We start from the raw sequence: 26,323 nt of genomic DNA, 5'->3' as shown, positions 1-26,323 counted from the left end.
CTGGAAGTCATCAGAGACAGCTACAAGCTAGAGTTCTGCCAACCCTTAAGAGACGGGTTTGTACTCTCTCCCTGCAAGTCTCCGGTCAAGCTGTGGCAGTGCAGCAGACCTTGGACAACCTGATCCGCCTGGGTGCGGTCGTTCCGGTGCCAAAAAATCAGATTGGCAAGGGACGTTACTCCATTTACTTTGTGGTTCCAAAGAAAGGAGATTCTGTCCGGCCTATCCTCGACCTCAAAGGGGTCAATCGGGCCTGGAAAGTGAGGCACTTTCGCATGGAGACTCTCCGCTCTGTTATAGCGGCAGTGAAGGCAGGAGAGTTCTTGGCTTCCTTGGACATCAAGGAAGCGTACCTGCATATTCCCATCTGGCCTCCTCTCCAACGCTTTCTGCGTTTTACAGTCCTGAGACGACACTTCCAGTTCAGAGCCCTCCCTTTCGGGTTGGCTACTGCTCCGCGGACCTTTTCCAAAGTAATGGGGGTCATAGCGGCCTTCCTGCTAAAGGAAGGAGTACAAGTCCATCCTTATCTGGACGACTGGTTGATCCGAGCCCCCTCTTATGCAGAGTGCGGCAAAGCTATGGACCGGGTAGTTGCTCTTGTGAGCTCCCTGGGATGGATCATCAACTGGAAGAAGAGCCAGCTGCGCCCGACTCAGTCCCTGGAGTATCTGGGAGTTCGATTCGACACCCAAGTGGGCAGAGTGTTCCTGCCAGACAATCGGATTGTCAAGCTTCAGGCTCAGGTGGACTAGTTCCTAGTAACCTCTCCTATTCGGGCTTGGGACTACGTGCAGCTGTTGGGCTCTATGACGGCCACGATGGAAGTAGTGCCCTGGGCCAGGGCTCATATGAGACCACTACAGCTATCTCTGCTGCTGCGCTGGACTCCGATGTCGGAGGATTATGCTGTGCGCCTTCCCGTGGACCCAGCAGTGCGCAAGGCGCTGAGCTGGTGGACGTAGACAGACAAGTTGTCTGCAGGATTGCCTCTGGTGACCCCGGAGTGGATTGTCGTCACGACAGACGCCTCTTTGATGGGCTGGGGAGCCCACTGCTTGGGAAGGACAGCGCAGGGGCTCTAGTCTCCTGCAGAGGCAAGTGGTCTATCAACCTCCTGGAACTCAGAGCCATTCGGTTGGTGTTATTGGAGTTCATCCCGGTACTGGTGTTGTAGCCTGTACGGGTCCTGTCGGACAATGCCACGGCTGTGGCCTATATCAACCGCCAGGGAGGTACCAAGAGCGCCCCTCTAGCCAAGGAGGCTATGAGTCTTTGCCAGTGGGCGGAAGCGAACCTGGAGCAGCTTTCAGCGGCCCACATTGCCGGAGTCATGAATGTCAAGGTGGACTTTCTCAGTGCCATACCTTGGAGCCCGGAGAGTGGCAACTATCTGCTCAGGCGTTCTTGGACATCACGAAGCGCTGGGGCCAGCCGAGCCTAGATCTGATGGCGTCATCGGCCAATTGCCAAGTGCCGCGCTTTTTCAGCAGAGGACGGGACCCTCGATCCCTGGGAGTAGATGCTCTTCTCCAACAGTGGCCGACACAAGAGCTCCTCTATGTGTTCCCGCCCTGGCCCATGTTGGGCAGGGTGCTAGACCGGGTGGCAAAGTATCCCGGCAGGGTAATCCTGGTGGGTCCGGATTGGCCCAGACGTCCCTGGTATGCGGACTTGATCAGGCTCTCAGTCGACGATCCTCTGCGGCTGTCAGTGGAGCAGGGCCTGTTACATCAGGGTCCCGTGGTGATGGAGGATCCCTCTCCCTTGGTCTTACGGCCTGGCTATTGAGCGGCAGCGTCTGAGGAAGAAGGGCTTCTCAGACAAGGTCATCGCCACTATGCTGAGAGCGAGGAAGCGCTCTACTTCTACTGCTTACGCCAGGGTTTGGCGTATCTTTGCAGCATGGTGTGAAGCAGGCTCACTTTCTCCCTTCACTGCTCCAATTTCTTCAGTGTTGGCGTTCCTGCAAGAAGGTCTGGAGAAAGGCCTGTCGCTCAGTTCCCTTAAAGTCCAGGTAGCGGCTCTGGCTTGCTTCAGGGGCCGCCTGAAGGGTGCTTCCCTGGCTTCGCAGCCAGATGTGGTGCGCTTTCTCAAGGGAGTTAATCACCTGCGCCCTCCTCTGCACTCAGTGGTGCCTGCGTGGAATCTCAACCTGGTGCTAAGAGCATTGCAGAAGCCGCCTTTTGAACCCTTGTCGAGGGCATCTCTGAAAGACCTGACGTTGAAAGCAGTCTTTTTGGTGGCTATCACTTCAGCCAGAAGAGTTTCCGAGCTCCAGGCGCTCTCATGTCGAGAGCCTTTTCTGCAGTTCACTGAGGCAGGAGTGACTATTCGCACAGTGCCTTCCTTCCTGCCCAAGATTTTTTCTCGCTTCCATGTGAATCAGCAGCTCTGTCTCCCTTCCTTTCGTAGGGAGGACTACCCAGAGGAGTACTCTGCTCTTAAATATCTGGATGTGAGACGAGTCATCTTCAGATACTTGGAAGTGACCAATGATTACCGGAAATCGGATCATCTGTTTGTCCTGTTTGCAGGTCCTCGTAAGGGTCTGCAGGCTGCTAAGCCTACAGTGGCAAGATGGGTCAAGGAAGCCATTGCAGCGGCTTATGTGGCCACGGGGAAGGTGCCGCCTATCCAGCTGAAGGCTCACTCCACGAGAGCTCAGGCGGCCTCGATGGCAGAGGCCGGATCCGTCTCCTTGGAAGAGATATGCAAGGCGGCAACTTGGGCTTCGGCTCATACATTCTCCAAGCATTACCGTTTGACTGTGGCTGCACGGGCGGAGGCCCGGTTTGGAGCTTCAGTGTTGAGGTCAGGGATTTCAATGTCCCGCCCTGGGTGAGTACTGCTTCGGTACATCCCACCAGTCTATGGATTGATCAGCTTGATGATATGGAAGGTAAAATTATGTATAATCATACCTGATAATTTTCTTTCCATTAATCATAGCTGATCAATCCATAGCCCCTCCCAGATATCTGTTCTGTTTTTATTCTGGTTGCATTTCAGGTTCAAGTTTAGTCTTCTGTTATTTCAGAAAGACTTCGTGTTCAAGTTCTTTCACTTGGATTCTTCAAGAGTTGAGACGAGTTTGTGTTACAGTGAGCTGCTGCATTCCTCTCCCCTCCGTTTTACGGGGCTGGATTGAGACATAAATTCTGCCGGCACTCCCTCCCGCTTCGTGCGGCTGTAGGGCAGCTTTGTACCCCTCCCGCTTCGGCGGTGTTAGGGTCAGTCAGCTCCTCCCGCGGTTGCGGTTGCAGGATAAGCCAGATCCCCCCGCATCGGCGGGTGTGGTGTCCCTCCCCCGCTCCGCGGGGATGAGCTGGACGGATTCCCCTCCCCCACTTGTGTGGGGATGAGCTGGGTTAATTCCCCTCCCCCGTTTCGGCGGTGGTGAGCTGGGCAGAGTGTCCCTTCGTGGGTGTAATTCTCTAAGTGCTGAGTCCTGCGGATGGAGCTTTGATATCGACATACTGAGGAGTTTCCGGCAGCACATGACCACATATAGGGAGGCAAAAGTTTGCTCTCTATCTCCACCTGCTGGTAGATGGACACAACCCACCAGTCTATGGATTGATCAGCTATGATTAATGGAAAGAAAATTATCAGGTATGATTATACATAATTTTACCTTTGCTCACCACTGACGGCGTTATTCTCGGATATTAAAAGTTGGGACCTGTGCGGGCTTCGGCTTTGAATATCTGGTTATTTTTAAGCCAGCTAACACATAGCCGCTTAAGTTGATGTTCAGCACTTAAGCGACCATGGGTTATCGCATAAAAATAGGACAGACATTTATGCAGTCTCATTTATGCACTGACCTTGGCCGCTTAACTTCAGAATATCGGAACTTAAGTGGCCAAGTGCTGACTCCAGAATGCCCCCAAGATAGCCGGTTTTGTGTTCGGTGCTAACTGCGATATACAGCGGCACTTAGTCGGTGAAGTGCCTCTGAATATTAGCGGCTAGCTCTAACCAAGCAATTTAACTGGTCGGCGGTCAGCTAAATCATTTTGAACACTGGGCAGCATGCATTCATTTCATGCCGCAGTCACTTCTCATTGTGCTAGAGGACTAGTGTTCAACAATACAAATAACTGGCCCCAGGCTTCTGGAGCTGGAATCTGTCCTTCTTTCTTACCTCACAGTGATAGCATTCCACGTGGTAATCCTTGTCCATAGACACCACTCGAATAGTTTCATCTGACCCCTATGAGATTCAAAGCAGAAACACAAATATGAGCCCAGATTTAAAAAGGGAAAGGAATGGGGACTTGATATACCACCTTTCTGTGTTTTTTGCAACTACATTCAAAGCAGCTTACATAGTATATACAGGTACTTATTTGTACCTGGGGCAACGGAGGGTTAAGTGACTTGCCCAGAGTCACAAGGAGCTGCAGTGGGAATTGAACTCAGTTCCCCAGGATCAAAGTCCACTGCACTAACCGCTAGGCTACTCCTCCACTCCTGTATCAATAAATCAAGCTCCCGAAGGATACTTGGATGTAAAGGGAGAGGAATGGCCGGCAGGTATGTAAGAGGTGTATAAGTCTCTGGTGAGACCTCATTTGGAGCACTGGATTTAATTCTGAAGACTACACCTTCAAAAGGATATACACAGGACGGAATGAATCCAAAGGGAAACTACTAAAATGATCAACGGTTTTCATCATAAAGCACAGCAGGGCAGATATAAAGATCTAAACACATATACTTGAAGGACAGATAGGATAGAAGAGATATGTCCAAGCTATAAATAGTTGGCTAAAAACCTACTTCTTTGCTAAAACGTACTCCCCTAATTACTCAGCTGATTGATATTCCCAACGCGTCCCCCAACCTGCTTAGTTTCTACTGTTAGCAACTGCTCCCCTTGTTTATTCTTTGTCAACTTTACACTGTTTTCTATATTGTAAATTTTCCTAATTTTTCTGTAAGCCACATTGTGCCTGCATGTGTGGGAAAATGTGGGATACAAATGAACCACAAATAAATAAATAAATAATTAGCTTGAGTTAGTTGACTTACCACCCAGAAATAGATCCAGTACCTCACGATCATATTTGAACTTACACTACCCATACTGTAATGGCCTAAAATACAAAGCAATTTATGCCTCAAACTTCACTTACCTAGGCACTCAACTAAGGAATGCCTTACCCAAATTAGTAAAATCTACCCAGAACTACCTAAATTTCAGGAAATTATTGAAATCAGTACTGTTTAAGAAGGCTTATTCTCCTGGTTCAACATAATATGAATTAACCCTTACTATTAATATGATCCAAGGACACTAATTACACGTTATTATCTTTTACTTATTGCTGTTTAATTGTTATTTCCTATCTTATTCTCAATTTGCATAATTGTACTTCTTGCACTGTAGCTTTACTACAGTTTTATGTAAGCCACTTTGAGCCTGCAATCAGTGGGAAAATGTGGGATACAAATGTAATAAATAAATAAATGCACAGGAGGCAGGCCTCTTTCAATTGAACAGAAGCTCTGTAATGAGGTTATAGGAAAGAGGGCATCCACTCCCAATTCCAGAAAGGCCATTTCTTATTGGCACCCTAGTGAGACTCACTTCCTAAATATTCAGGTAACTGTTGCACCTGATGGAGAGCCCGAGCCACTAGGCTCCCATGCACTGCTGCAAAGAGCCCTGAAATAATGGTTTCTAGGCCTTGCTTCAGTAACACTTCCACTTTCTGGTCCTATTGGACCTACAGCGCTGTCCCCTCTTCTATCGGGAGGATCTCAGTCTTCCTCATGATGCCGGCCACCCAGGCATCTACCTTGGGAAGTTTCAGAAGCTGACCCTGCTCCTGCTGAGGAAGTAGCTAGAGCTTTAAAGATGGCATCTGAGTATACCATTCTGCAACTAATATCTCTTGAACTGATGAGGAAAAAACTACTACATTTTGATAGCCATCAAAATCAGGTCAATCTTGGGCATATCCTGAGCCATCTCTTGCTCTATGCTTAGTAAACTGACTGTTTGGGAGATAATGGGGCCTAGTTCCTCTTTGTGGAACTGGGTATCACTGAGTATTCCTCCAAATCAGGGGCATGTTCTCCATCCTTCACTTAATTATCACCCTGTGGGATGTCTACTGCTTTACCACTAGACTTCTAGTTGTTGGTGCTCAGGCCCCAACATGGCATCTGTTCCTGTGCCTGCAGGAAGAGCAATTGATCCATGTGTGTTCGATCCAATGAGGGGGTGGGGGAGGTTGGAAACGCAGGTTGGAGAGGTTGGAGAAGTGTTGTTGACTCCTGCATCCTGCAGCAGTTGGAGAAATCTGTCTATGGTGGATCTCTGCTACTCCACAACGTAGTCCTCATGTATGAAGCTGAACCTGACAAACTGTTGCACTCTGCAGCTTAAAAAAAATCACTTCACTATGCCAAAAGCCTCAGTGGAGATGTTGTCTGGGGGAAGCAGGGTGACGAGTCACTCCAACCACAGGTGCCGGTGCCTCTGATGGAGGTTTGTCCAGAAAGAATTCTCCTTACAGCCGCTGCTTTGTTCTCTTTCCTTTTATAAAAGTTTTAACAACTGCAGCATAATAACAGGGATCTCTCTCTGCACCAGTTCTCAAAGGCAAAAGACTTTCCCTTTTAATTGTCCAGAAAAAGCTATCGGCTGCAAACTGCACCTGCTTTTCCTGCTGATATTTTCCATGAAAAATAATGGGCAGAGTTTAAGTTTTTAAACAGACCTGGCCTTCTTTTTCCTACAGGTAAAAAGCACATGTGCTGTTGATCCCCACATGTAATTTTACCATGGGAAAGGGTGGGCAATTTTCAGCCTGTCTATTTACCTAGGTACAAAAGGGATTTAAAAAATGTCCCCCCCCCCCCCCCAACAAAAAAAGTCACATCGGGAGCTATGTCACAGGGAGAGAATGCACAGAAGAAAGTAGCTGCAATGTAAGACGGGGAGGAATCCTCAGGAGTATGTCAGTACTTTCTCTGGGGCAGGTGTGAGTATATTAAAAATGATCTTACCTCTGATGGCAGAATGGACAGCCCGCATGTGGCACATTTTGGAGCTAATACTCTGAAACAGCAATCAGAAATAAGAAGAAACGTTATACAGTGAAGAGTCCTAATCCCCATTCTGCCATTAGCTCTTTACACAACTTAGAGAAACCATCATTCTGCACCTCTATTTACACAGCTACAATTACTAAAAGACTCATGGGCCTGATCCCCTCTATACATTTTCAGGAAACTACTGAACGCTTACTACTACTACTTATCATTTCTATAGCACTACTAGACATAGGCAGCGTTGTACACTTGAACATGAAGAGACAGTCCCTGCTCAACTTACCCTTGCGTACCCCCGGAATCTATACAGCACAAAAATATTGCATGGGTCCAAGGTACACACGAAGCTAAACATGAATTAATGGGCCTCAACAATCAATAATTGCACTTTGCTTAGGCCTATTCGATCCTGTTAAGTTTCCCCTGCACTTTTCTATTGGAATAAATACTTTTTTTTATTTGATTTTTCCTCTCGGATTTTAGGTGTGGAGATTGACAGTTTACTAACATTTTCTAATCAAGTAAAATCTTTAACTAAGAAATCACTTCACACATGAAGAAAACTGAGAACAATTCGAAATCATTTTGATAAGTTAGATTGTTAGTTCAGGTAGAAGATTGGATTATTGTAATATCATTTATAATGGCTGTTCAAAGATGCTTACTTGTGATAGTCCCTGACACAGTAGATCTTGCTATTGGTATCCACGGTGAAGGGCACGCCATCCAAGCACTCATTGCAGACCACGCATCGGAAGCAGCCTGGGTGGTAAGACTTACCCAGTGCCTGCAGGATCTAAAAGAAAGAAGATAAGTAATAAGCAGTGTAACCATTTCCACTGAGATGATACTGATGTATCCACAGTCCAGTCCACCCCCTCCTACTAAAGGATAAACACATTCATTGCCTCTGAAAATGGGGAAGGGGCATGCAATATCTGGTTAGAGAGGGAGAGAGAAAACACAAACTGGGATAACACAATGGTGAACAGTAGCTAGATATGCCACCAGGTTTTTATTGACGTAAATGGGCGTGTGCAGATTTAGGTGCTACGGTATCGGCTAAGCGTATTCTATAAACCGTGCCTGAATCTTATAGATTATGCTTAGTTCCACGTGGAGCTTTTAGGTGCCATACATGGAACCTGCTCCTATATGTGTACATGTTTAGAATAATGACATTTCCTATATAATAATTCTCACCTCCAACATTCGAATGTGCCTGGGACTGTGCCTCCCTCGGAGGTGGTCTGCTAGGCAGGCACGCACTGACGTCAGTGACAGCTGATACCAAAGCAAGGGGAGGAGTAGGGAAACACGCAGAGTGTGTTTCCCTACTCCTCCCCCTGTGTTACGGCCCACTGGACCCCCCTTCCGCGACTCTGTCGACCCCCCCCCTTCTTGGCAAAAACCGTCCTCCGCCGCCATCCAGTACCTGTGCTGACGGGGGACCCCAACCCCCGTCAGCCGAAGTCCTGTGCTGGCCTTCGCGGCGTTGCTTCTTCAATGATCTTCGGTTCAAGTTCTTCTGCGTGCATCTGACGTCACATGCACACAGAGCAACTTGAACACAAAATCATTGAAGAAGCAACATCGCGAAGGCCAGCACAGGACTTCGGCTGACGGGGGTTGGGGTCCCCCGTCAGCACAGGTACTGGACGGCGGCGGGGGACGGTTTTCGCCAAGAAGGGGGGGTTGACTGGGTCGCGGAAGGGGGGGTGAAAACGGATGGACGACAGAGTCTGGAACAGCGAGGGAGGGTGGGGGATGGCCTTGCTAGCGCCCATTTCCTTCCTTTTTGAAACGGGCATTTTTTACTAGTACATATATATATCATCAACATTTATCATTTATCTAGGTATTACTATACTGCCTTGTATGCAGAGCAAGTCCAAGCGGTTTACAAATAATTAAAAACTTAAAATTAAAATAAACTCTGAACTCCATTTTGTGTTAGGAAACGTTCACTCTAATAACATGCATACCATAAATAATTCCTTTTAAAACAGCTACTCTGCATCCACTGTTGCCCCATTACCTCCACATAATAAACACAATGAAAATTACCTATCTGAAACTCATTCAAAGGCTAAATTGACAAAAATAAGTTTTAAGGGCAGCCCTGAAATCCGCAAGTGAAGATTCAGTGTGCAGAGTAAGTGGCAAGCTACTCCATAGAGCGGGGGCTAGGAAGAAATCCCCCACTTTTTCTCATTTCCTCCCATCTTGCATGCTTGGGACTTGAAAACACCAACTCATGGTCATTCAGAGAATGTAAAGAGTGTGTTGGCACACAAGGGACTAGTTAAAGAAGCAAGATAGCTTGAGTTTCCAGTATGAAGGGCCTTGTGTTCAATTCTGGTCGCTGTATCTCAAAAAAGATATAGTGGAATTAGAAAAGGTGCAGAGAAGGGCGACGAAAATGATAAAGGGGATGGGACGACTTCCCTATGAGGAAAGGCTAAAGCGGCTGGGCTCTTCAGCTTGGAGAAAAGGCGGCTGAGGGGAGATATGATAGAGGTCTATAAAATAATGAGTGGAGTTGAATGGGTAGATGTGAAGCGTCTGTTCACGCTTTCCAAAAATACTAGGACTAGATGGCATGCGATGAAGCTACAATGTAGTAAATTTAAAATGAATCAGAGAAAATATTTCTTCACTCAATGTGTAATTAAACTCTGGAATTCGTTGCCAGAGAATGTGGTAAAGGCGGTTCGCTTAGCGGAGTTTAAAAAAGGTTTGGACGGCTTCCTAAAGGAAAAGTCCATAGACTGTTATTAAATGGACTTGGGAAAAATCCACTATTTCTTGGATAAGCAGTATAAAATGTTTTGTACATTTTTGCGATCTTGCTGACCTGGATTGGTTACTGTTGGAAACAGGATGCTGGGCTCGATGGACCTTTGGTCTTTCCCAGTATGGCAATACTTATGTACTTATGTGGGTCAAAATTAACATCAATAATTGATCATTAGCGCAAAGTTATTGACGTTAATAGACTCACTGCCCAATTTAGTTGTGCGTGCATTTCAGGATTTTGCCCAAATTTGGGCGGTCTTTACAGAATTTGGGGGTTATTTTTCATGATAGCTTGGCACACATTGTCTCCATTCCATGCACATTTCTGCATATTTACAGCAACTATCCTGAAAATCTGACTGATGGGTTTGGAAAACAATTGCCCTAGACAGCCTGGGTGAAGACTTTTGATGGTTTTAGGAATGACATCATACAACATCCCAAATAAAGAACCAGGAAATCACTGAAAGATTTTGATCATATGTGGTGGAACGGCCCTAGGATTCAACCCTTCTGGAAAGAAATTCAGGAACTTATCACCAATATTACGGGAACATTTCTCCCACTTGAATAAGCTAATTATGTACAAACTGAAGACTAATTTATACAAATGTATATAAATGCCAAAATTCTGCCTAAGTACTATTCGGCAAATTCTTGTTTAACTTATATGGTGCATATTTGCAAAGGAAATGTACATAAGAATGTGAGCTACAAAACAATTCATACTGCCAATTTCTTATATCAAGGCACCAAAATCCGGAACGCTTTACCTAAAATAATTAAACGTACAGTTGATTGTTTTCTGAAAGGCTAAGTTTCAGTAGGCTTCAAAATGACAAGTAAAGAATTTATTTGAATATAATCTACTTCTGATACTAATTCTACTAAACTCTATTCTCCTTTAATTCCATATTGTTTCCTGGTTAATCGAGTCCTTACCTAATCATCCCCAACTATAGTCTGATTACCCAATTTAATCAATACCATAACCTTCTTTCCAGTCTATCTGCTCATTTTATACATTTCCTCTAAGAAGTGCTGTATCCCAGGATAATCATTTACATACGTTATATGTGTTCATCTTAAGTCATTGTAATAGCTTTACTACTACTACTTATCATTTCTATAGCGCTACTAGACGTACATGATGTATTTTACAATCTGTTTACAAACCTAAACTTGTATCATTTAACTAATGTTTGTCATATAAGCCACATTAAACCCTAGCTCCTTCTTGGGCTAATGTAGGATAAACATGTCATAAATTAAAAAAAACAACAACAAAAAAAGCAATAACGGTAGGGACTCACACTTTCATACAGAAATTACAGAATAGTATACTTTATGCGTGTATGGCGTACACTGTATCCCGGCATTTAGATACTAACATTTACACCGACTCTATGGCTGGCATTAAGTGCTCACACTTCAATGCTAAGCACATATATAGCCGCTTAGGCTAGTATTCTATAAAGGAAAGGAGGCACCTGCATTTCTTTATAGAATAGGCTCCTACCAGGTGCCCCGTTGTAGAATTATCCTCATGATGTTGTTTTAAAATGTGGTTTCCACTTTACAGCAGTGGCTGAGGATGATGGTGCAGGGGTGCTTCGCTGGTTACTTCTCATAGGGCCACTAGGTTAGCCAGTTCCAGCATGGAGATTTTAGATCAATCCTGGATTTATAATGTTCCTACTGTGAAGCATTATGGGGCCCACAATGCTGATCTGGGATGTAAATGCAAAAGCAGGACTTGCCAAAAAGTCTCCCTCCTGGAACTAACAACTTGGAGGCTCACCTCCAAACCGGAAGGAAAGGCGCAGTGCAGGCCTCAGCTATATTCCAGAAACAGATGCAGAGCAAGCTATCGCCAGGACCCAGGAAACCGTGGGCCAGGCTGCTGACAACCAGCTGCGGAACAAGAAATGGTTCTACACAATCACAAAAGCAACACTTATGGGTTTTTAAATATTAAAATATCAATCTAGGAAAACAAGTAATGTACATAAGTACATAAGTAGTGCCATACTGGGAAAGACCAAAGGTCCATCTAGCCCAGCATCCTGTCACCGACAGTGGCCAATCCAGGTCAAGGGCACCTGGCACGCTCCCCAAACGTAAAAACATTCCAGACAAGTTATACCTAAAAATGCTTATTTCTCTTCTAAATTTTATTGTTAAAAATACAGAGTGGATATCTGGCTGCTTATAAAAACTTTTTAAAACCTGAAAACAGTGTACAAATTTTGCTCTTTGAAGTTGCAATCCCATCTTGTTGATGTTGCCACCAGATGGAGGTCAGCCAGGTCAGGATGACCCTCCTGTCTCACCGTGCTTAAAGCCTTTTCCACTAGCTGGGGTTTAAGATTCTTGCATCTTAAGAGGCCAATTTTGAAGAGCCATTTAAATGTGAAAATGGTTATTTACTTGAGGGAACAGACTTTCTGAAGACTGTCTATTCTCCACACAGGTAAAAGTATGCATCTTGTTCCACTCTTCTTTCACCTGCATTTTTGTGATGGCATTCCTGGAGCAGGGTTAGATGGGATGAAGCAACCACACAAGTAGCTTTATTTTTGCAAAATTCACACAAACTATTTTGGCCAGAAAACATATCTGCAAAAACAGTGGTGCAAAGTTTTGGTCATACTCTTTCCTTGGACAAATTTCAAAGAGAAGTAATTCCCCTTTGAGAATTCATGGGTAAGAGGTAAAGAGATTTGGATCACACCTTTTCTCAGTAGCGAGACAAGTTACATTCAGGCACAATAGGGGCCTGTTTACTAAAGTGTGGTTAAGTGTTGCACTTATCAAACCCTATCTACAAAAGTTAAGGTGCTGTAAATGCAAAGCCTGTATGTTAAGTGCATGGGAAATACCCTGCATCTGCCTGGCATTTACTGCACAGGGCAGATGCTCACCACACAGAACTGTGCACTGCCCCCTGCCAAAGTGGCACAGCTAGCTGATCCATCCCTCAAACGATCATAATTCCCATACAAATTCCGCTTCCCCAATAATCAAGACCTTCCAATCAAGCACCTCCAAAGACCAAGACTTTCCCCAATAATCAAGACCCTTCCCCACCCCCAGACCTCCCCCAAGGACCCAGAAGTTACATAGGGGCCAATCATGGTAGGTTAGTGGGCCTCAGCAGGAGTGCTCCCCTTCCACTCCTGACTGGCTTGGCTTTGGTGCTACTGTTAGGGGGCAATGGCTGCCATATTTGAACTCAGAGCCAGGTTGGCTAGGAATGGAAGGGGAGCATTCCTGCCCAAGCCCACTTGCTCACCATGGATGGCCCCTGGGTAATTCCCGGGTGTCTAGGAGAGGTTAGGGGAGAAGGTCAGGTAGAGGGATCTTGATTATTGATGAAAGGTCTTGTGATTTGTGGGGATGTCAGATCAGGGGGACTCGAGGGAGAGGATGTGGAAACGAGGAGTAGCCCAATGCGGCTGCACTATACGACTTCTGATAGCTCTACTGCACCAGTATTTGCATGCCCATGCAATGCTCATTCAGGTGTTAAGCACCTGGTGCGGGATTTTTACCATGCTGGTTGTGTTAATGCATGCTAATGTTTGACATGGGATAGCACCTTTCAAAAAGGAGACTATGATAAAATGAGAAGAATGGTTAAAAAAAAAGGAACTTAGAGGAGCAGCTGCAAAGGGCAAAAACTTACATCAGGCATGGACAGTATTCAAAAATACCATCCTGGAAGCCCATTATAAAAGGTGGAAGGAAGGCCAAATGACAGCCGGCATGATTAAAAAGACAGGTGAAGGAAGACTAACTCAAACACCAATAAAAAAGTTTACTTGACTTATTTAGGTCCAAGGAGAAAGTGGAGGGCTTCTTGCTGGCAGGGTAGGAGAAGGAGGTCTCCCCAGCCTTGAGGAAGTCTCGTTGGGACCACCTAACTGCACTCCCCCCAGCCAATCGCTGTAAGCTTGCCAAGGAGGTGGGAGGAGAATCTCCCTGGAATAACTATCTTGGGAAGGGAAACAGCAGCAGTTTTAGACTTCAGTCTTGGATCTGGCTCTAAGGTGGTAATGGAAGGAGCGCGGGATTCTCCTGACCCTGGAAGTACTACAGTGATACTGTTACTAGTCTCAGCCTCAGAATAGCAGAGTTTGAAGTTAGAGCAAAGGGCCAGATTACCCAAAAATCGAGATGGAGGAAAACTAACACCTTCGACCTCTCCGGAGGCCATTTGGAAGGCAATAACCGTCTTGAAATCAACTGTGAGTACAAGAGTTTACCAAGTGGAGCTAGAACTGAAAACTGTGTCTACTAAGCATCTGTGTTAGAAACAGAGTTGATGGAGAGAAGAAAGCAATTGTCCAGGACTGTATAAACATTCACTAGAAGCCGAAACAACTAGAAAATAATTTGAGAAGGAAGAACTTCAGATTACTGAAATTCCCTCGTGTTTTTCATTTGCCACCTAGGGATTTATTTAAAAAATATATGGGAGATATTTTGAAAACTCACATAGAAGCACCCCCCCCCACACACACAAGTGGTTAAACTATATTCAGAGGCGTAGCCAGGTTTTGATCTCAGGGGGAGCAGACTTTTATAAAACAGGCGCCGGTTGGTGTCAGCTAGACAGCAGTGTCTGTGTTGTTGCTCAGGGGCTGTTGTGGGCACTGATTAATACAGGCTGTCTCTGTTGCATCCTGCCTACAAGGAAACAGTAAGTTACATCAGGAGGCAGGATGCAGAAGAGGTCCCTGAACAGGCCAGAGCAGGCACTTCTTAACTTCAAATAAAAATATTAAAATCGTGACCATCACTTCACACCCAGTTCTTCCACTGTCAGACACCTTGTTTAAATCAGATGGGCTTTTGTTTGTGTGGTGACTCTACAGGATGTGAAGAACACTAATCTTGAGCATTTTTATCTTGGGTGACCTTTGGTGGTCCTTGCCCCAGAGCCTACTTTCAAATAACACAAACCCCTGCAAACCCAAAACCTATACTGAAAACTTACCACACCAAAACAGCCCTAACCCACCTATGAAAAGACAATGCTATAAATATTACAGTGGAACCTAGAGAAGTGTTTCCCTAGGTGGTCCTGGAGTACCCCCTTGCCATTCAGGTTTTCAGGCTATCCACAATGAATCTGCATGAAAAAGATTTGCATGTAATGGAGGCAGTATGCAAATCAATGTCATGCATATTTATTGTGGATATCCTGAAAACCTGACTGGCAAGGGGGTACTCCAGGACTGCCCTAGAACACAAAACTTACCACACCATAACAGCCCTAACCCACCTAATCAGAAGACAGTGCTATATATATTACACTGGGCTGTGGAGCACCACTATTGGGAAACTGGAACAAGCTGCACTGTTACACACTCCTATACAGATACTACATGCTGGCAGAATCCTTCACCTCAGTCACTCATGCAGAACATGGACAGACCCTCATCTATATAACATAAGAGTAGCCATACTGGGTCAGCTAGTCCAGTATCCTGTTTCCAACGTGGCCAACCCAGGTCACAAGCACCTGGCAGAAACCCAAATTGTGACAATATTCCATGCTACCAATTTAATGCAGAATAGTGAGCCACAAAAAAAAAACAACAAAAATTGAAATAGAGACCCCCCCCACCAAAGAAGCCAGACTAACAGTGCAATACTGGTAAAAAATGAGACAGAAATGCATTTTCTCCTGTCCTTTGCAAATAAAAATAGAAAAAAAATGTACATTTTACAAAGCAGGTACATCTCAGTCCTTACAAAGTATTAAATAAAAATAATTTTTTTTCTACCTTTGTTGTCTGAAAATTTGGCTGGTCCCAGTCTTTTCTTCCATGTTCCATGAGTTGGCCTTACAAATTCTTTTCCAGGTTGGCCTTTCCATTTCTTCTCTTGCCTCTTGTCTTCTTCCTTTCCTTCTCTACATCTGTTTGGCACTGATCTTTCGTTTTATGTCCCCACTATCAAATAGCTGTGTATAGAGCTGCCAAGTGATCCAGTTCCAGAAGGGAGATTTTTCAACCAGTCCTAGTGTGAACTCACATCCCAAATTCATGTGGGATTTGCAGTCCCTGATTCTACCCATCAAAATCTGTGCTGCAGTACATCCAAAATGACTTAAGAAAATGCACTCGGACCCCTCTACTGTTGTTTGAACAATTTATTTTCTCATTTTTTGGTCTCACTGTCTTTCTGTTTTCTCTGTTTCTTCTGCCTTTACAGGGTCTCTTACCCATCTGACATTTCTTCTGTCTCCAAGTGCACCATCCTTTTTTCCTCTGCACCACCATTTGTCCTGTCCAGCATCTCCCTTCTGTGCCCCTTGTCCCTATTCTACCCCCAAATTCAGCATCTGCCCTTTCTGTGTCCCCATCTCGACCCTTTTTCAGCACAAGCCTACCTGGTCTCCTCATCTCCCCCTTTCTAGCATCTGCCGTCCTGGTGTCCCCACCTCTCCCTTTTTCTAACATTGTCCTGTGTCCCCATCTTCCCCCTTTTTCCAGCATTACCCCTGTTACCATCTTCCCCCTTTTCCAGCATTACCTCTTTGTCCCCATCAGCTGATCTGCAAGGCTTCTTTCTGTTTCTGTGACTCAGAAACAGAATGAAGCCTTGTGCCGGAAGAAGAGGACCTCGGCCGGCGGGGGTTGGGGTCCCCTGCCAGCAAAGGTAGGTGACGTTGGCGGCGGGAGGGAGGGTCAAGAGGGTCATCGGCAGGGGGGGGGGGGGTCAATGTTGTTGGTGGTGGTGGCGCCGGTCGGCAATGGCGGGGGGGGGGGGGTCAGCGCCGCTGGAGGGGGGGGGCTAAAATGTGCCCCCTCACCTCAGGCTCTGGACCCCCCTCCCGCCGAAGTCTGGCCTCGCCCCTGTCTGAAATATAATGGATATGTCAGCAGTACAACGCCCTGGGAAAACATGTCAATGAACAAAGTTCTTTGTTGCTCGAACGCTTCACTTACCATATCCATGATCAAATGTCCACAGACGAAACACCTGTCTGCCGACTGCTGGAATCCAGAATACTATAAGCAAAGAAAAGACTATTAGGTTCCAAGAAACAGGTTCTAATGTTTTTTTTCTTTTATCTTTTTAAGCAATGCATTGTGAGGCACTGAGGATATCAACCAATTATACAACTGCGACACTTTTGAGCAGGATTCTGAGGGTGCAAGCATACTGGATTTGGAAAGTAGAGGAGATCACTGGTCCCTTACCGAGTACTGTGGTGAACAGGCTGGGCTAGAAAGCATTAGGATTAATCAGGGAAACACTTGCCCATGTAGACAGGTGCTTCCACCTTCAGAACCTGTCCAACCCAACCACAATATACTGCAAGAGTGATGATCTGTTCCTCAAAGACTGATAGAGGAGAGTGGACAGAGGTCAGAGACTTTTCACAAGTCTGTGGCCCTAACTACATGGAGATGGGGGAGCAGTGCTGCACCTATGACAAACTGCAGTGGCAGCCTGCTGACCACTCTCCCATCACTTCCCTGACTCTGTGAAACCGCAGATGGTGATTTCAGGCCTTCTATATTGTGGAGTTCTGCATGAGAGTTCTGCATTTCACTGATCAAGTAAGTCCCAGTCCTTCACAAATATTAGTCTATAGAAAACGTATATCTTTCTATATATCTATGAACATATTCACATACATACTGAGAGGGACTTATCCGGGAAGGAGAGGCTCCTGATGTGGCCACACCCAGATTTTAAGCAGCACTTACCCAGACAGTGCTATTATCTGGGCAGACTGCTGTGGCACTATTTGGCTAGTCCTAGGGCGGTTCAGGGGTGGTTTCGGGGTGCAGTCGGGGCAGACCAAGAAGTTATCTGGAAACTGCAGCTATTCAGTGCTGCAGCCTGAATAGCGAATGGGGCATGCTATCGACATTTCAGCACAATATCAACATTTCACATGCTACTTAACGATTATTTCTTTTACCAACAGTCTTTCTAAAGACTAGCTCATGCTCTTTTCACAAGCATCATCATCAACGATAAATGTGATTATCAGATATACGTATCAAGACTCCTGAGGCAGGCACACATGTGCCGAAACATGGTTCCATGTCGAGTCAGCTTAAATAAACATCCATTTCCGGCATCCTGAGCTGTTCTTGAAGAGCCTGATCCAGTTCCCACTCCTTGTTGTTTGATACTATTCGGTTAATGCCAGGGTTATTCAGGGGTGGTTTCAGGGTGGAGTTAGGGCAGAACCAGAAGTTATCCAGACACTGCACATATTCAGTCATGCAGCCTGGATAGCTAATGGGGCATGTTGGGCCACATATAATGCAGTCTTAATTATGTCCAGTTAATGACTTGTGTATGGCACAAAGTATAGGTCATACCTGGATAACATACATTTTCCACCCAACATCCAGATTCTCAGTGCCGGAATTCAGAGAGGGGCTGGCACTGACGGGGAATTCAGTAAATGGCACCCAAGGTTAGGAGTCGAGATGATCCGCACTATGCTAATACTCTGCGAAGGGTGCTCTGCGCAGGATGGCCTTTGCAGAATACTACCTTAGCGTGCATTTTGCACCTAACTTTGGGCACAAGCAATTACGCCTGCCAAAGGCTGGTATAAGTGCTGGCGCCCAACCAATGGCAGTTAGGGCCGCAATGCAGGTACAGTATTCTAGAACGTTACACCCAAATTCTGAGACACACCCTGGCCCGCCCATGCCCCTCCCATGGCCACACCCTTTTTGGAGTTGCTCTATGAAATTTAGGCGCACATGTTATAGAATAGGGCAGATCTGCACATAATTCCTAATTGTGCTTGTTATTGCCAATAATTATCACCTAATTAGTTTAAGGGAACACCATACAAACCTCACTCCCTACTTCAAGTGCCAAAAGCCTCAGTAAATAATAGCGCCCAGGTCGGCATCAGTATATAACTCTAGAGGTAAACAAGCAGACAGCCATTCAGCTGGGGAAAGCCCCTATGATGTCAGTTGGGGGGGACCTTTAAGCAAGGAAGAGATTCCCAAGCAAAATTATTGGGGGCAGAGAGAAGGCAAGTAACCTGCAGGAAGAAGGTGGAGCCAGCACCAGAGCACTGCAAAGGAAAGGAGATAAGGGGACAGTAGAGCCATCAAGTACTACAGGAGAAAGGAAAGAGTACACCAGCCCTAGCACAAGAGCAGAAACAGGGACACTTACTGAGAAACGTATTTGCTCATGTGCTAGGTGCTTTCCCTACCGAGTTGCTTGCTGAAATTGCGTGCAGCTCATTTACCTGCGATTTCCTTTGAGCATTGTTCGCGATTTCCACATCATTGCGTTCTACTAAGGATCTAAATGCAATGGTTTTTAACAGGGACTTCAGTGCATTGGGCCCTCAGTGACAACTAACCTTGCCTCCTTCAACTGCAAAACCAGTCCTCTCCAAGCACTCAGATCCTTTCTGGATTTACCTATGAACATTCCCTCACTTTCACAATTATACACAGAAGGTGTGAAATAGAACCTGAACTAGGTGTAAATCCTCGGGTCTAAAGTTAGGCATGGAACTTGGTGCTAAGCACTGTTCTATAAATGCTGCCTAATGTTCAGCGCTGTTTATAGAATAGTGCTTAGTATGTTTTTTTTCTCTGAGCCATTTATAGAATTTGATCCATAATGCAAACAAACTGCATGTCAATGTAAAAAACTCATATAATGCACTCAGGCATATAACATGCACGTGTTATATATGCAAAAATACAGTACTTCAAATTAAACTTGCTTTCCTGAAGTAGAGAGGTGCACAGAGACTGAAATTTCACACCATCCCCACTTAAATCTAACCCATACCCACCCATGCCAGCTAAGATCCATTCTAGCCCCACAATTAATTTTCCTCCATCCCCCACCCGTACCCGCAAGTCAATGCTATTATTGACTTGCTCAAAGCCCTCTGTTTCCTCCCAACCCCAACAGCCTCCCGAGTTTTTTTTAGGATGGTATTCACTATTCAACCAATGAGTGTTCCAAGCCTCAGTCTGATATTCCAACTGCCTCTCTGGGCTGTGACGTTTGTGAGCCCTTGAGAATCACTCAACCACCTCTAGGTAGACCGAGTCCCCTCAGAACTAAGAGTACTCCCAAGAACTGGACTGGACCACAAGTGGAGATGAACTGAGGCAGCTTTATTAGTAGCAAGGCTAAAAGGGTAGCCAAACAGCACAGAAAGGAAAACAGGCAGCCTAGCTATACAGTCTAACCTAGATGAAGCAAGGCAAACATAACACATAAAATAAGGTAAAGTAGAACAGCCTAGATGTATAAGGAAATCAAACACATGGGAGGAAGTGACATCACTGTCCGGGATGGAAGCATAGTCGAGAGGCTCCGCGGGGGTTATTGAAAACTAAAGCAATTCCCGAGACATTCCTAAGCATATCGAGGTTGGAACTGTTGGGGGAGAGGTCCCAGAGTCATTGCCACCGAGAAAGAGCTTGGAAAGGTTTCGATATTCGGGTGGAACAGAGCGAGAAACAGAAGTCAGATCCAGCGGGGACAGGGTCGAATGTAAAAAAGACGGTGTCGATTCCCTCTGACTCAGAGGAGAAACATTGTAATGAAGGCTCAGAGGGCGCTGGAGAGACAACTAGTCGGATATGGTAGGCTGGTTCCAGATTTGAAAGCCGACCTGGCGGGGGTACGCAAGGATGTACAAAATACATTGAAAGATATAAAAGCTGAATCGGAGAATTGGGCACCTGAATAAGTGCAGTGGAGGATAGGATCGGGACTCTTAAAAAAGATATAGGAACGCTTCACAAAACCGTGACTACGGATACTATGAAATACTATAACTGAAAGAGCAGTGGGAAGATCTGGAAACAGGTCTCGACGATGTAATTGAGATTTAAAGGAATCCGGAAATGGATATTTTCAGTAACTGTGAGCAGTAATCAAAGAGTTTTGCTCATATTTGTTAAATCCAGCTGGTGAGGGAACACAGGTGGAGCTCCAATTCAGAGAGTGCATCGGGCTATGAGCCCCCAATGAGATTCCACCTCGAGGGACATTGTGGTATGTTTTGCAGACTATCCCACCAAGGAGAGGATCCTAGCTAAAGCAAGGCAACAGAAGGAAATTCTCTGGAAAAATTGTACGATTGGGGTGTACCAGGACTTGGCATGGTCTACTCTTCAGAAACGCAGATCCTTTTGAGAGGTCACGGAGTTCATGAGGCCCAAGGGGATTCGATATAGGTGGCTATTTCTGCTTGTGGTGTGGCTTACTGTGGAAGGCAAATCGCATAAAGTGAAGACCCCAGATGAAGCATGGACAACTGAGATCCCTGGAGTGTATTGGGATTCCTGAACAGACAAAGCAAATGGTGTCCTCTATGACACCCAGAGCGGATTCGGCATAGCAGCAAGTGTGGATCGAGGGAAGAAATCATACAAACATGTCTCTTGAGGAGTGTCCATTATCAAGGATTACTTGGCAGTCTTATTGAACATTGAGGACACTGTAGACAAGATGATATCAGAGGGTTGATGCTCGTCGCTCCCCTCTCCCCCTTTTATTTTTTTGTTTGGTGCCTTTGCATGTGGATCTGTTGTGGATTGGGGGGAAGAGGGTGGGTGAATATGGGGTGAATTTTGGAGGACAGAAAATGTTTTGATGTTATTGGGAAGAGTTGAGGGGATGTTACTCATTTTGGGAAATTATTGGAAATCCATATAAGGACTGGGTAAGGGTGATGGGCCGTTTGGATGAATGCATGGATGGTGAGGGGGTGTGTGTAGTGTGTGTGGAGAGGAGAGTAAGGAGTGATGTACATAAGTACATAAGTAATGCCACACTGGGAAAAGACCAAGGGTCCATCAAGTCCAGCATCCTATCCACGACAGCGGCCAATCCAGGCCAAGGGCACCTGGCAAGCTTCCCAAACGTACAAACATTCTATACATGTTATTCCTGGAATTGTGGATTTTTCCCAAGTCCATTTAGTAGTGGTTTATGGACTTGTCCTTTAGGAAACCGTCTAACCCCTTTTTAAACTCTGCCAAGCTAACCGCCTTCACTACGTTCTCCGGCAACGAATTCCAGAGTTTAATTACGTGTTGGGTGAAGAAACTTTTTCTCCGATTTGTTTTAAATTTACTACACCGTAGTTTCATCGCATGCCCCCTAGTCCTAATATTTTTGGAAAGCGTGAACAGACGCTACACATCTACCTGTTCCACTCCACTCATTATTTTATATACCTCTATCATGTCTCCCCTCAGCCATCTCTTCTCCAAGCTGTATAGCCCTAGCCTCCTTAGTCTTTCTTCATAGGAAGTCGTCCCATCCCCGCTATCATTTTAGTCGCTCTTCGCTGCACCTTTCCAGTTCCACTATATCTTTCTTGAAATGTGGCGACCAGAATTGAACACAATACTCAAGGTGCGGTTGCACCATAGAGTGATATAACGGCATTATAACATCCTCACACCTGTTTTCCATACCTTTCCTAATAATACCCAACATTCTATTCACTTTCTGAGCTGCAGCAGCACACTGAGCGGAAGGTTTCAGTGTATTATCGACGACGACACCCAGATCCCTTACTTGGCCCGTAACTCCTAACATGGAACCTTGCATGACGTAGCTATAATTCGGGTTCTTTTTTCCCCACATGCATCACCTTGCACTTGCTCACATTAAATGTCATCTGCCATCTAGCCGCCCAGTCTCCCAGTCTCGTAAGATCCTTCTGTAATTTTTCACAATCCTGTCGCGAGTTAACGACTTTGAATAACTTTGTGTCATCAGCAAATTTAATTACCTCGCTAGTTACTCCCATTTCTAAATCATTTATAAATATATTAAAAAGCAGCGGTCCTAGCACAGACCCCTGAGGAACCCCACTAACTACCCTTCTCCATTGTGAATACTGCCCATTTAACCCCACTCTCTGTTTCCTATTCTTCAACCAGTTTTTAATCCACAATAGGACTTTTCCTCCTATCCCATGACCCTCCAATTTCCTCTGTAGCCTTTCATGAGGTACCTTGTCAAACGCCTTTTGAAAATCCAGATACACAATATCAACCGGCTCCCCCTTTGTCCACATGTTTCGTTTACTCCCTTCAAAGAACTGAAGTAAATTGGTCAGGCAAGATTTCCCCACACAAAAGCCGTGCTGACTTGGTCTCAGTAATCCATGTCCTTGGATGTGCTCTGTAATTTTGTTTTTAATAATAGCCTCTACCATTTTCCCCGGCACCGACGTCAGACTCACCGGTCTATAATTTCCCGGATCTCCCCTGGAACCTTTTTTAAAAATGGGTGTTACATTGGCCACCCTCCAATCTTCCGGTACCACGCTAGATTTTAAGGATAAATTGCATATCACTAGCAGTAGCTCCGCAAGCTCACTTTTCAGTTCTATCAGTACTCTAGGATGAATACCATCTGGTCCAGGAGATTTGCTACTCTTCAGTTTGCTGAACTGCCCCATTACGTCCTCCAGGTTTACTGTGAAGTCAGTAAGTTTCTCCGACTTGTCCGCTTGAAATATCATTTCCGACACCGGTATCCCACCCAAATCTTCCTCGGTGAAGACCGAAGCAAAGGATTCATTCAATCTCTCCGCTATGTCTTTGTCTTCCTTGATTGCCCCTTTTACCCCTCGGTCATCCAGCAGCCCAACCGATTCTTTTGCCGGCTTCCTGCTTTTAATATACTGAAAAAAATTTTTACTATGTTTTTTTTGCCTCTAATGCTATCTTTTTTTCGTAATCCCTCTTGGCCTTCTTTATCTGCGCCTTGCATTTGCTTTGACACTCCTTATGCTGCTTCTTTTTATTTTCAGACGGTTCCTTCTTCCATTTTCTGAAGGCATTTCTTTTAGCCCTAATAGCTTCCTTCACCTCACTTTTCAACCAGGCCGGCTGTCTTTTGGAGTTCCGTCTTTCTTTTCTAATTAGTGGAATACGTATGCAGGGGGGGGGGTCTCGAGAATTGGGCTAGAGAGGTTCAAGCCTGCGGGAAAGTGAGTTTATTCCTCTGGGAATGGCTGATCTGACAGGGAAGAGATCAGCAGATGGGAGAGGAAGGGAAAGAGTGGATATGGGTAGGATCTGGGGCAGGGGGCAGAGGAGGGGACATGATCAACAAAAAGGGAGTAATGGGGACTACATTTGGGCGCAATCTAGGGTGGATGGTGGGGGGGGGTTAGGGAGGGGGAGTTACTAATGGTGGGGACTTGGAATGTAAATGGGCTTAATAATCAGGGGAAACGTAGTTTGGTTTTTAAGGAGCTGAACAGATTGCAGTGGGATGTGACATTCTTGCAAGAAACACATTTGAGATTGTGAGATGCCCATATACTATGTCGTAGGCCTTTTCAGGACGTGGTGGTTCTTCAGGGAATAGGAGCTAAATGGACTGGGGGAGTTGCTATCCTAATTAGGCAGAGTTGTGGGTTCATTATACAGCAGGAGTTTCGGGACTCAAGTGGAAGATGTGTAGCCCTGCGAGGTGCATTGCAGGGCAAGGAACTTACATTGATTAATTTATATGCCCTGAATGTGGGTCAGAGGAGATTTTGTTTTTTCAAACCCTGCTAGGGGAGATTCAGGGATTTGTCAGGGGACAGGTGGTGGTGGGTAGTGATTTTAATGTTGCCCCTGATGCATGCCTGGATCATTCCACTGGGGGTGGGCAGTATAGTGGTCCCAATCGCAAAGCACTATTGCATTTTTTACGGGCTTTAGAGGTGGTAGATTGCTGGAGATTGATACATGGAGTGCAACGTAATTATACTTTTTACTCACATGATGCCCAAACCTATACTCGAATAGATGGGCTATGGGTCCACCAAAATGGATGGCACATGGTGGAGGAAGCTAATATTGGGAACATACAAATCTCGGATCATGCTCCAGTGTGGATTAGACAGCAGGATGGGCCATATTAAGCGGCGGGGATATTGGAGAATTAATGAATCACTACTGGGGGCGGAGAGAGTGTGGGAAGAGATTAAGCTTAATATACAGGAATTTTGTCAATTTAACAACAATGGAGAAGTAACTGATGGTGTACTATGGGACGCTCTGAGGGTAGTAGTGAGGGGGACTGTGATTAAATGGGGGGGGGGGCACGAAAGAAAAGGGAAAGGGGGCAACAGTCACTCAGCTTGCACATATGACTATTGCGCTTAGAAAACCAACATAAGCGGAACTCTACATCGCAGATCTGGGAGGATCTTAAAAAAGTGAGAGGGGAATACTGCAATAAGTAGTAGTAGTGGAAGTAGATTTTATGAGAACTAAGCTTAAGCAACAATATTTTGAATTTGCCAATAAATCAAGTGCTATGCTGGCTCACTATTTACAGGCTCGGAGAGTGAGGTCTCTTATTCAAAGGACGAGGGACAGTAGGGGCAGCTGGCAATATGCTGACTCTGAAATAGCAAAATGCTTTCTGAAATATTTTCAGGATTTATATAGTGCCCCGATGAAGAGTTGGCTGCGGAAATAGCTCAATATTTGGATCGTATTCCGTTAAAAAGCCTTAAAGAGTCAGAAAGAGCACAGCTGGGGGAGCCCATTGAACTAGGAGAGGTGCAGGGGGTGATAAAAAGGCTCCCAAATCATAAGGCTCCTGGGCTAGACAGATACACGATAATGTTTTATAAGTGCTTTGTGGGGGAGCTGGGGGACCTGTTGGTAAGGGTGGGTAATGGAGTTCTGGCTCGTAATGGGTTACCAATGTCTATGTCTGAGGCTGGCATGACGGTCCTGCCTAAACCTGGGAAAGTGTGGATCATATAGACCTATTTCTCTTGTGAATGTGGACGCAAAGATTTTGGTTAAGGTCTTAGCTAACAGACTGGCTAGGGTACTGCCGAATTTGATTCATATAGACCAATCTGGGTTTATCCCAAGGTGGCAGGTAGGAGATAACATCAGGCGTACTCTTCATTTGATTTGGGAAGCGCAGTGTTCCCTACCCGGAACAGCCTTGTTGGCCATTGACGCAGAAAAGGCTTTCGACCGAGTTAGTTGGACGTTCTTGCGAGAGGTGATACACCACATGGGCCTTGGATATAATTTTGGTACTTGGCTGGCAGCACTGTATGTAGCTCCGAAAGCTTGCCTCAACATTAATGGTGGGTACACATCGTTCTTCCCAGTTGGTAGAGGAACTAGGCAGGGATGCCCCCTATCACCCCTTTTATTTGCATTGTATATTGAGCCTCTAGCAGAATTGATACATGAGCATCACGGTTGGGGGGTGGGGGTGGAACATCGCATCACTCTTTTTGCAGATGATGTGCTGCTTTATGTTAGACCCCGGACAGACATTACCCATGGTGATGGATATTCTTCAGGAATTCGAGAAGCATGCCGGTCTCAGGGTTAATATGGATAAAAGTGAATTGCTGGGGATTTCTTTATCCCAAGCGGAGGAAGGTAGATTGAGAGCAGCATTTGCTTTTAAATGG

General features: G+C 45.6%; 1 protein-coding gene across 2 annotated transcripts in view; it reads right to left on the bottom strand.

The window, feature by feature from the left end:
- The window catches only part of LIMD1 (LIM domains containing 1), a 226,931-nt gene that overhangs the window by 16,230 nt on the left and 184,378 nt on the right, over nucleotides 1-26,323 (bottom strand). For both annotated transcript variants that reach the window (XM_030204291.1, XM_030204299.1), the window contains 4 exons: nucleotides 16,833-16,895; nucleotides 7,737-7,867; nucleotides 7,027-7,078; nucleotides 4,151-4,219 (listed from right to left, as the gene is read on the bottom strand). In XM_030204291.1, the coding sequence (XP_030060151.1) occupies nucleotides 4,151-4,219; nucleotides 7,027-7,078; nucleotides 7,737-7,867; nucleotides 16,833-16,895 (315 nt within the window). The remainder of the gene's footprint in view (nucleotides 1-4,150; nucleotides 4,220-7,026; nucleotides 7,079-7,736; nucleotides 7,868-16,832; nucleotides 16,896-26,323) is intronic.

Source organism: Microcaecilia unicolor, chromosome 1 (genome assembly GCF_901765095.1).
Source record: "Microcaecilia unicolor chromosome 1, aMicUni1.1, whole genome shotgun sequence".
NCBI classification, from domain to species: Eukaryota; Metazoa; Chordata; class Amphibia; order Gymnophiona; family Siphonopidae; genus Microcaecilia; species Microcaecilia unicolor.
Note: the sequence above shows the minus strand (reverse complement) of the source record. Positions and strands in the feature narration are given on the sequence as shown.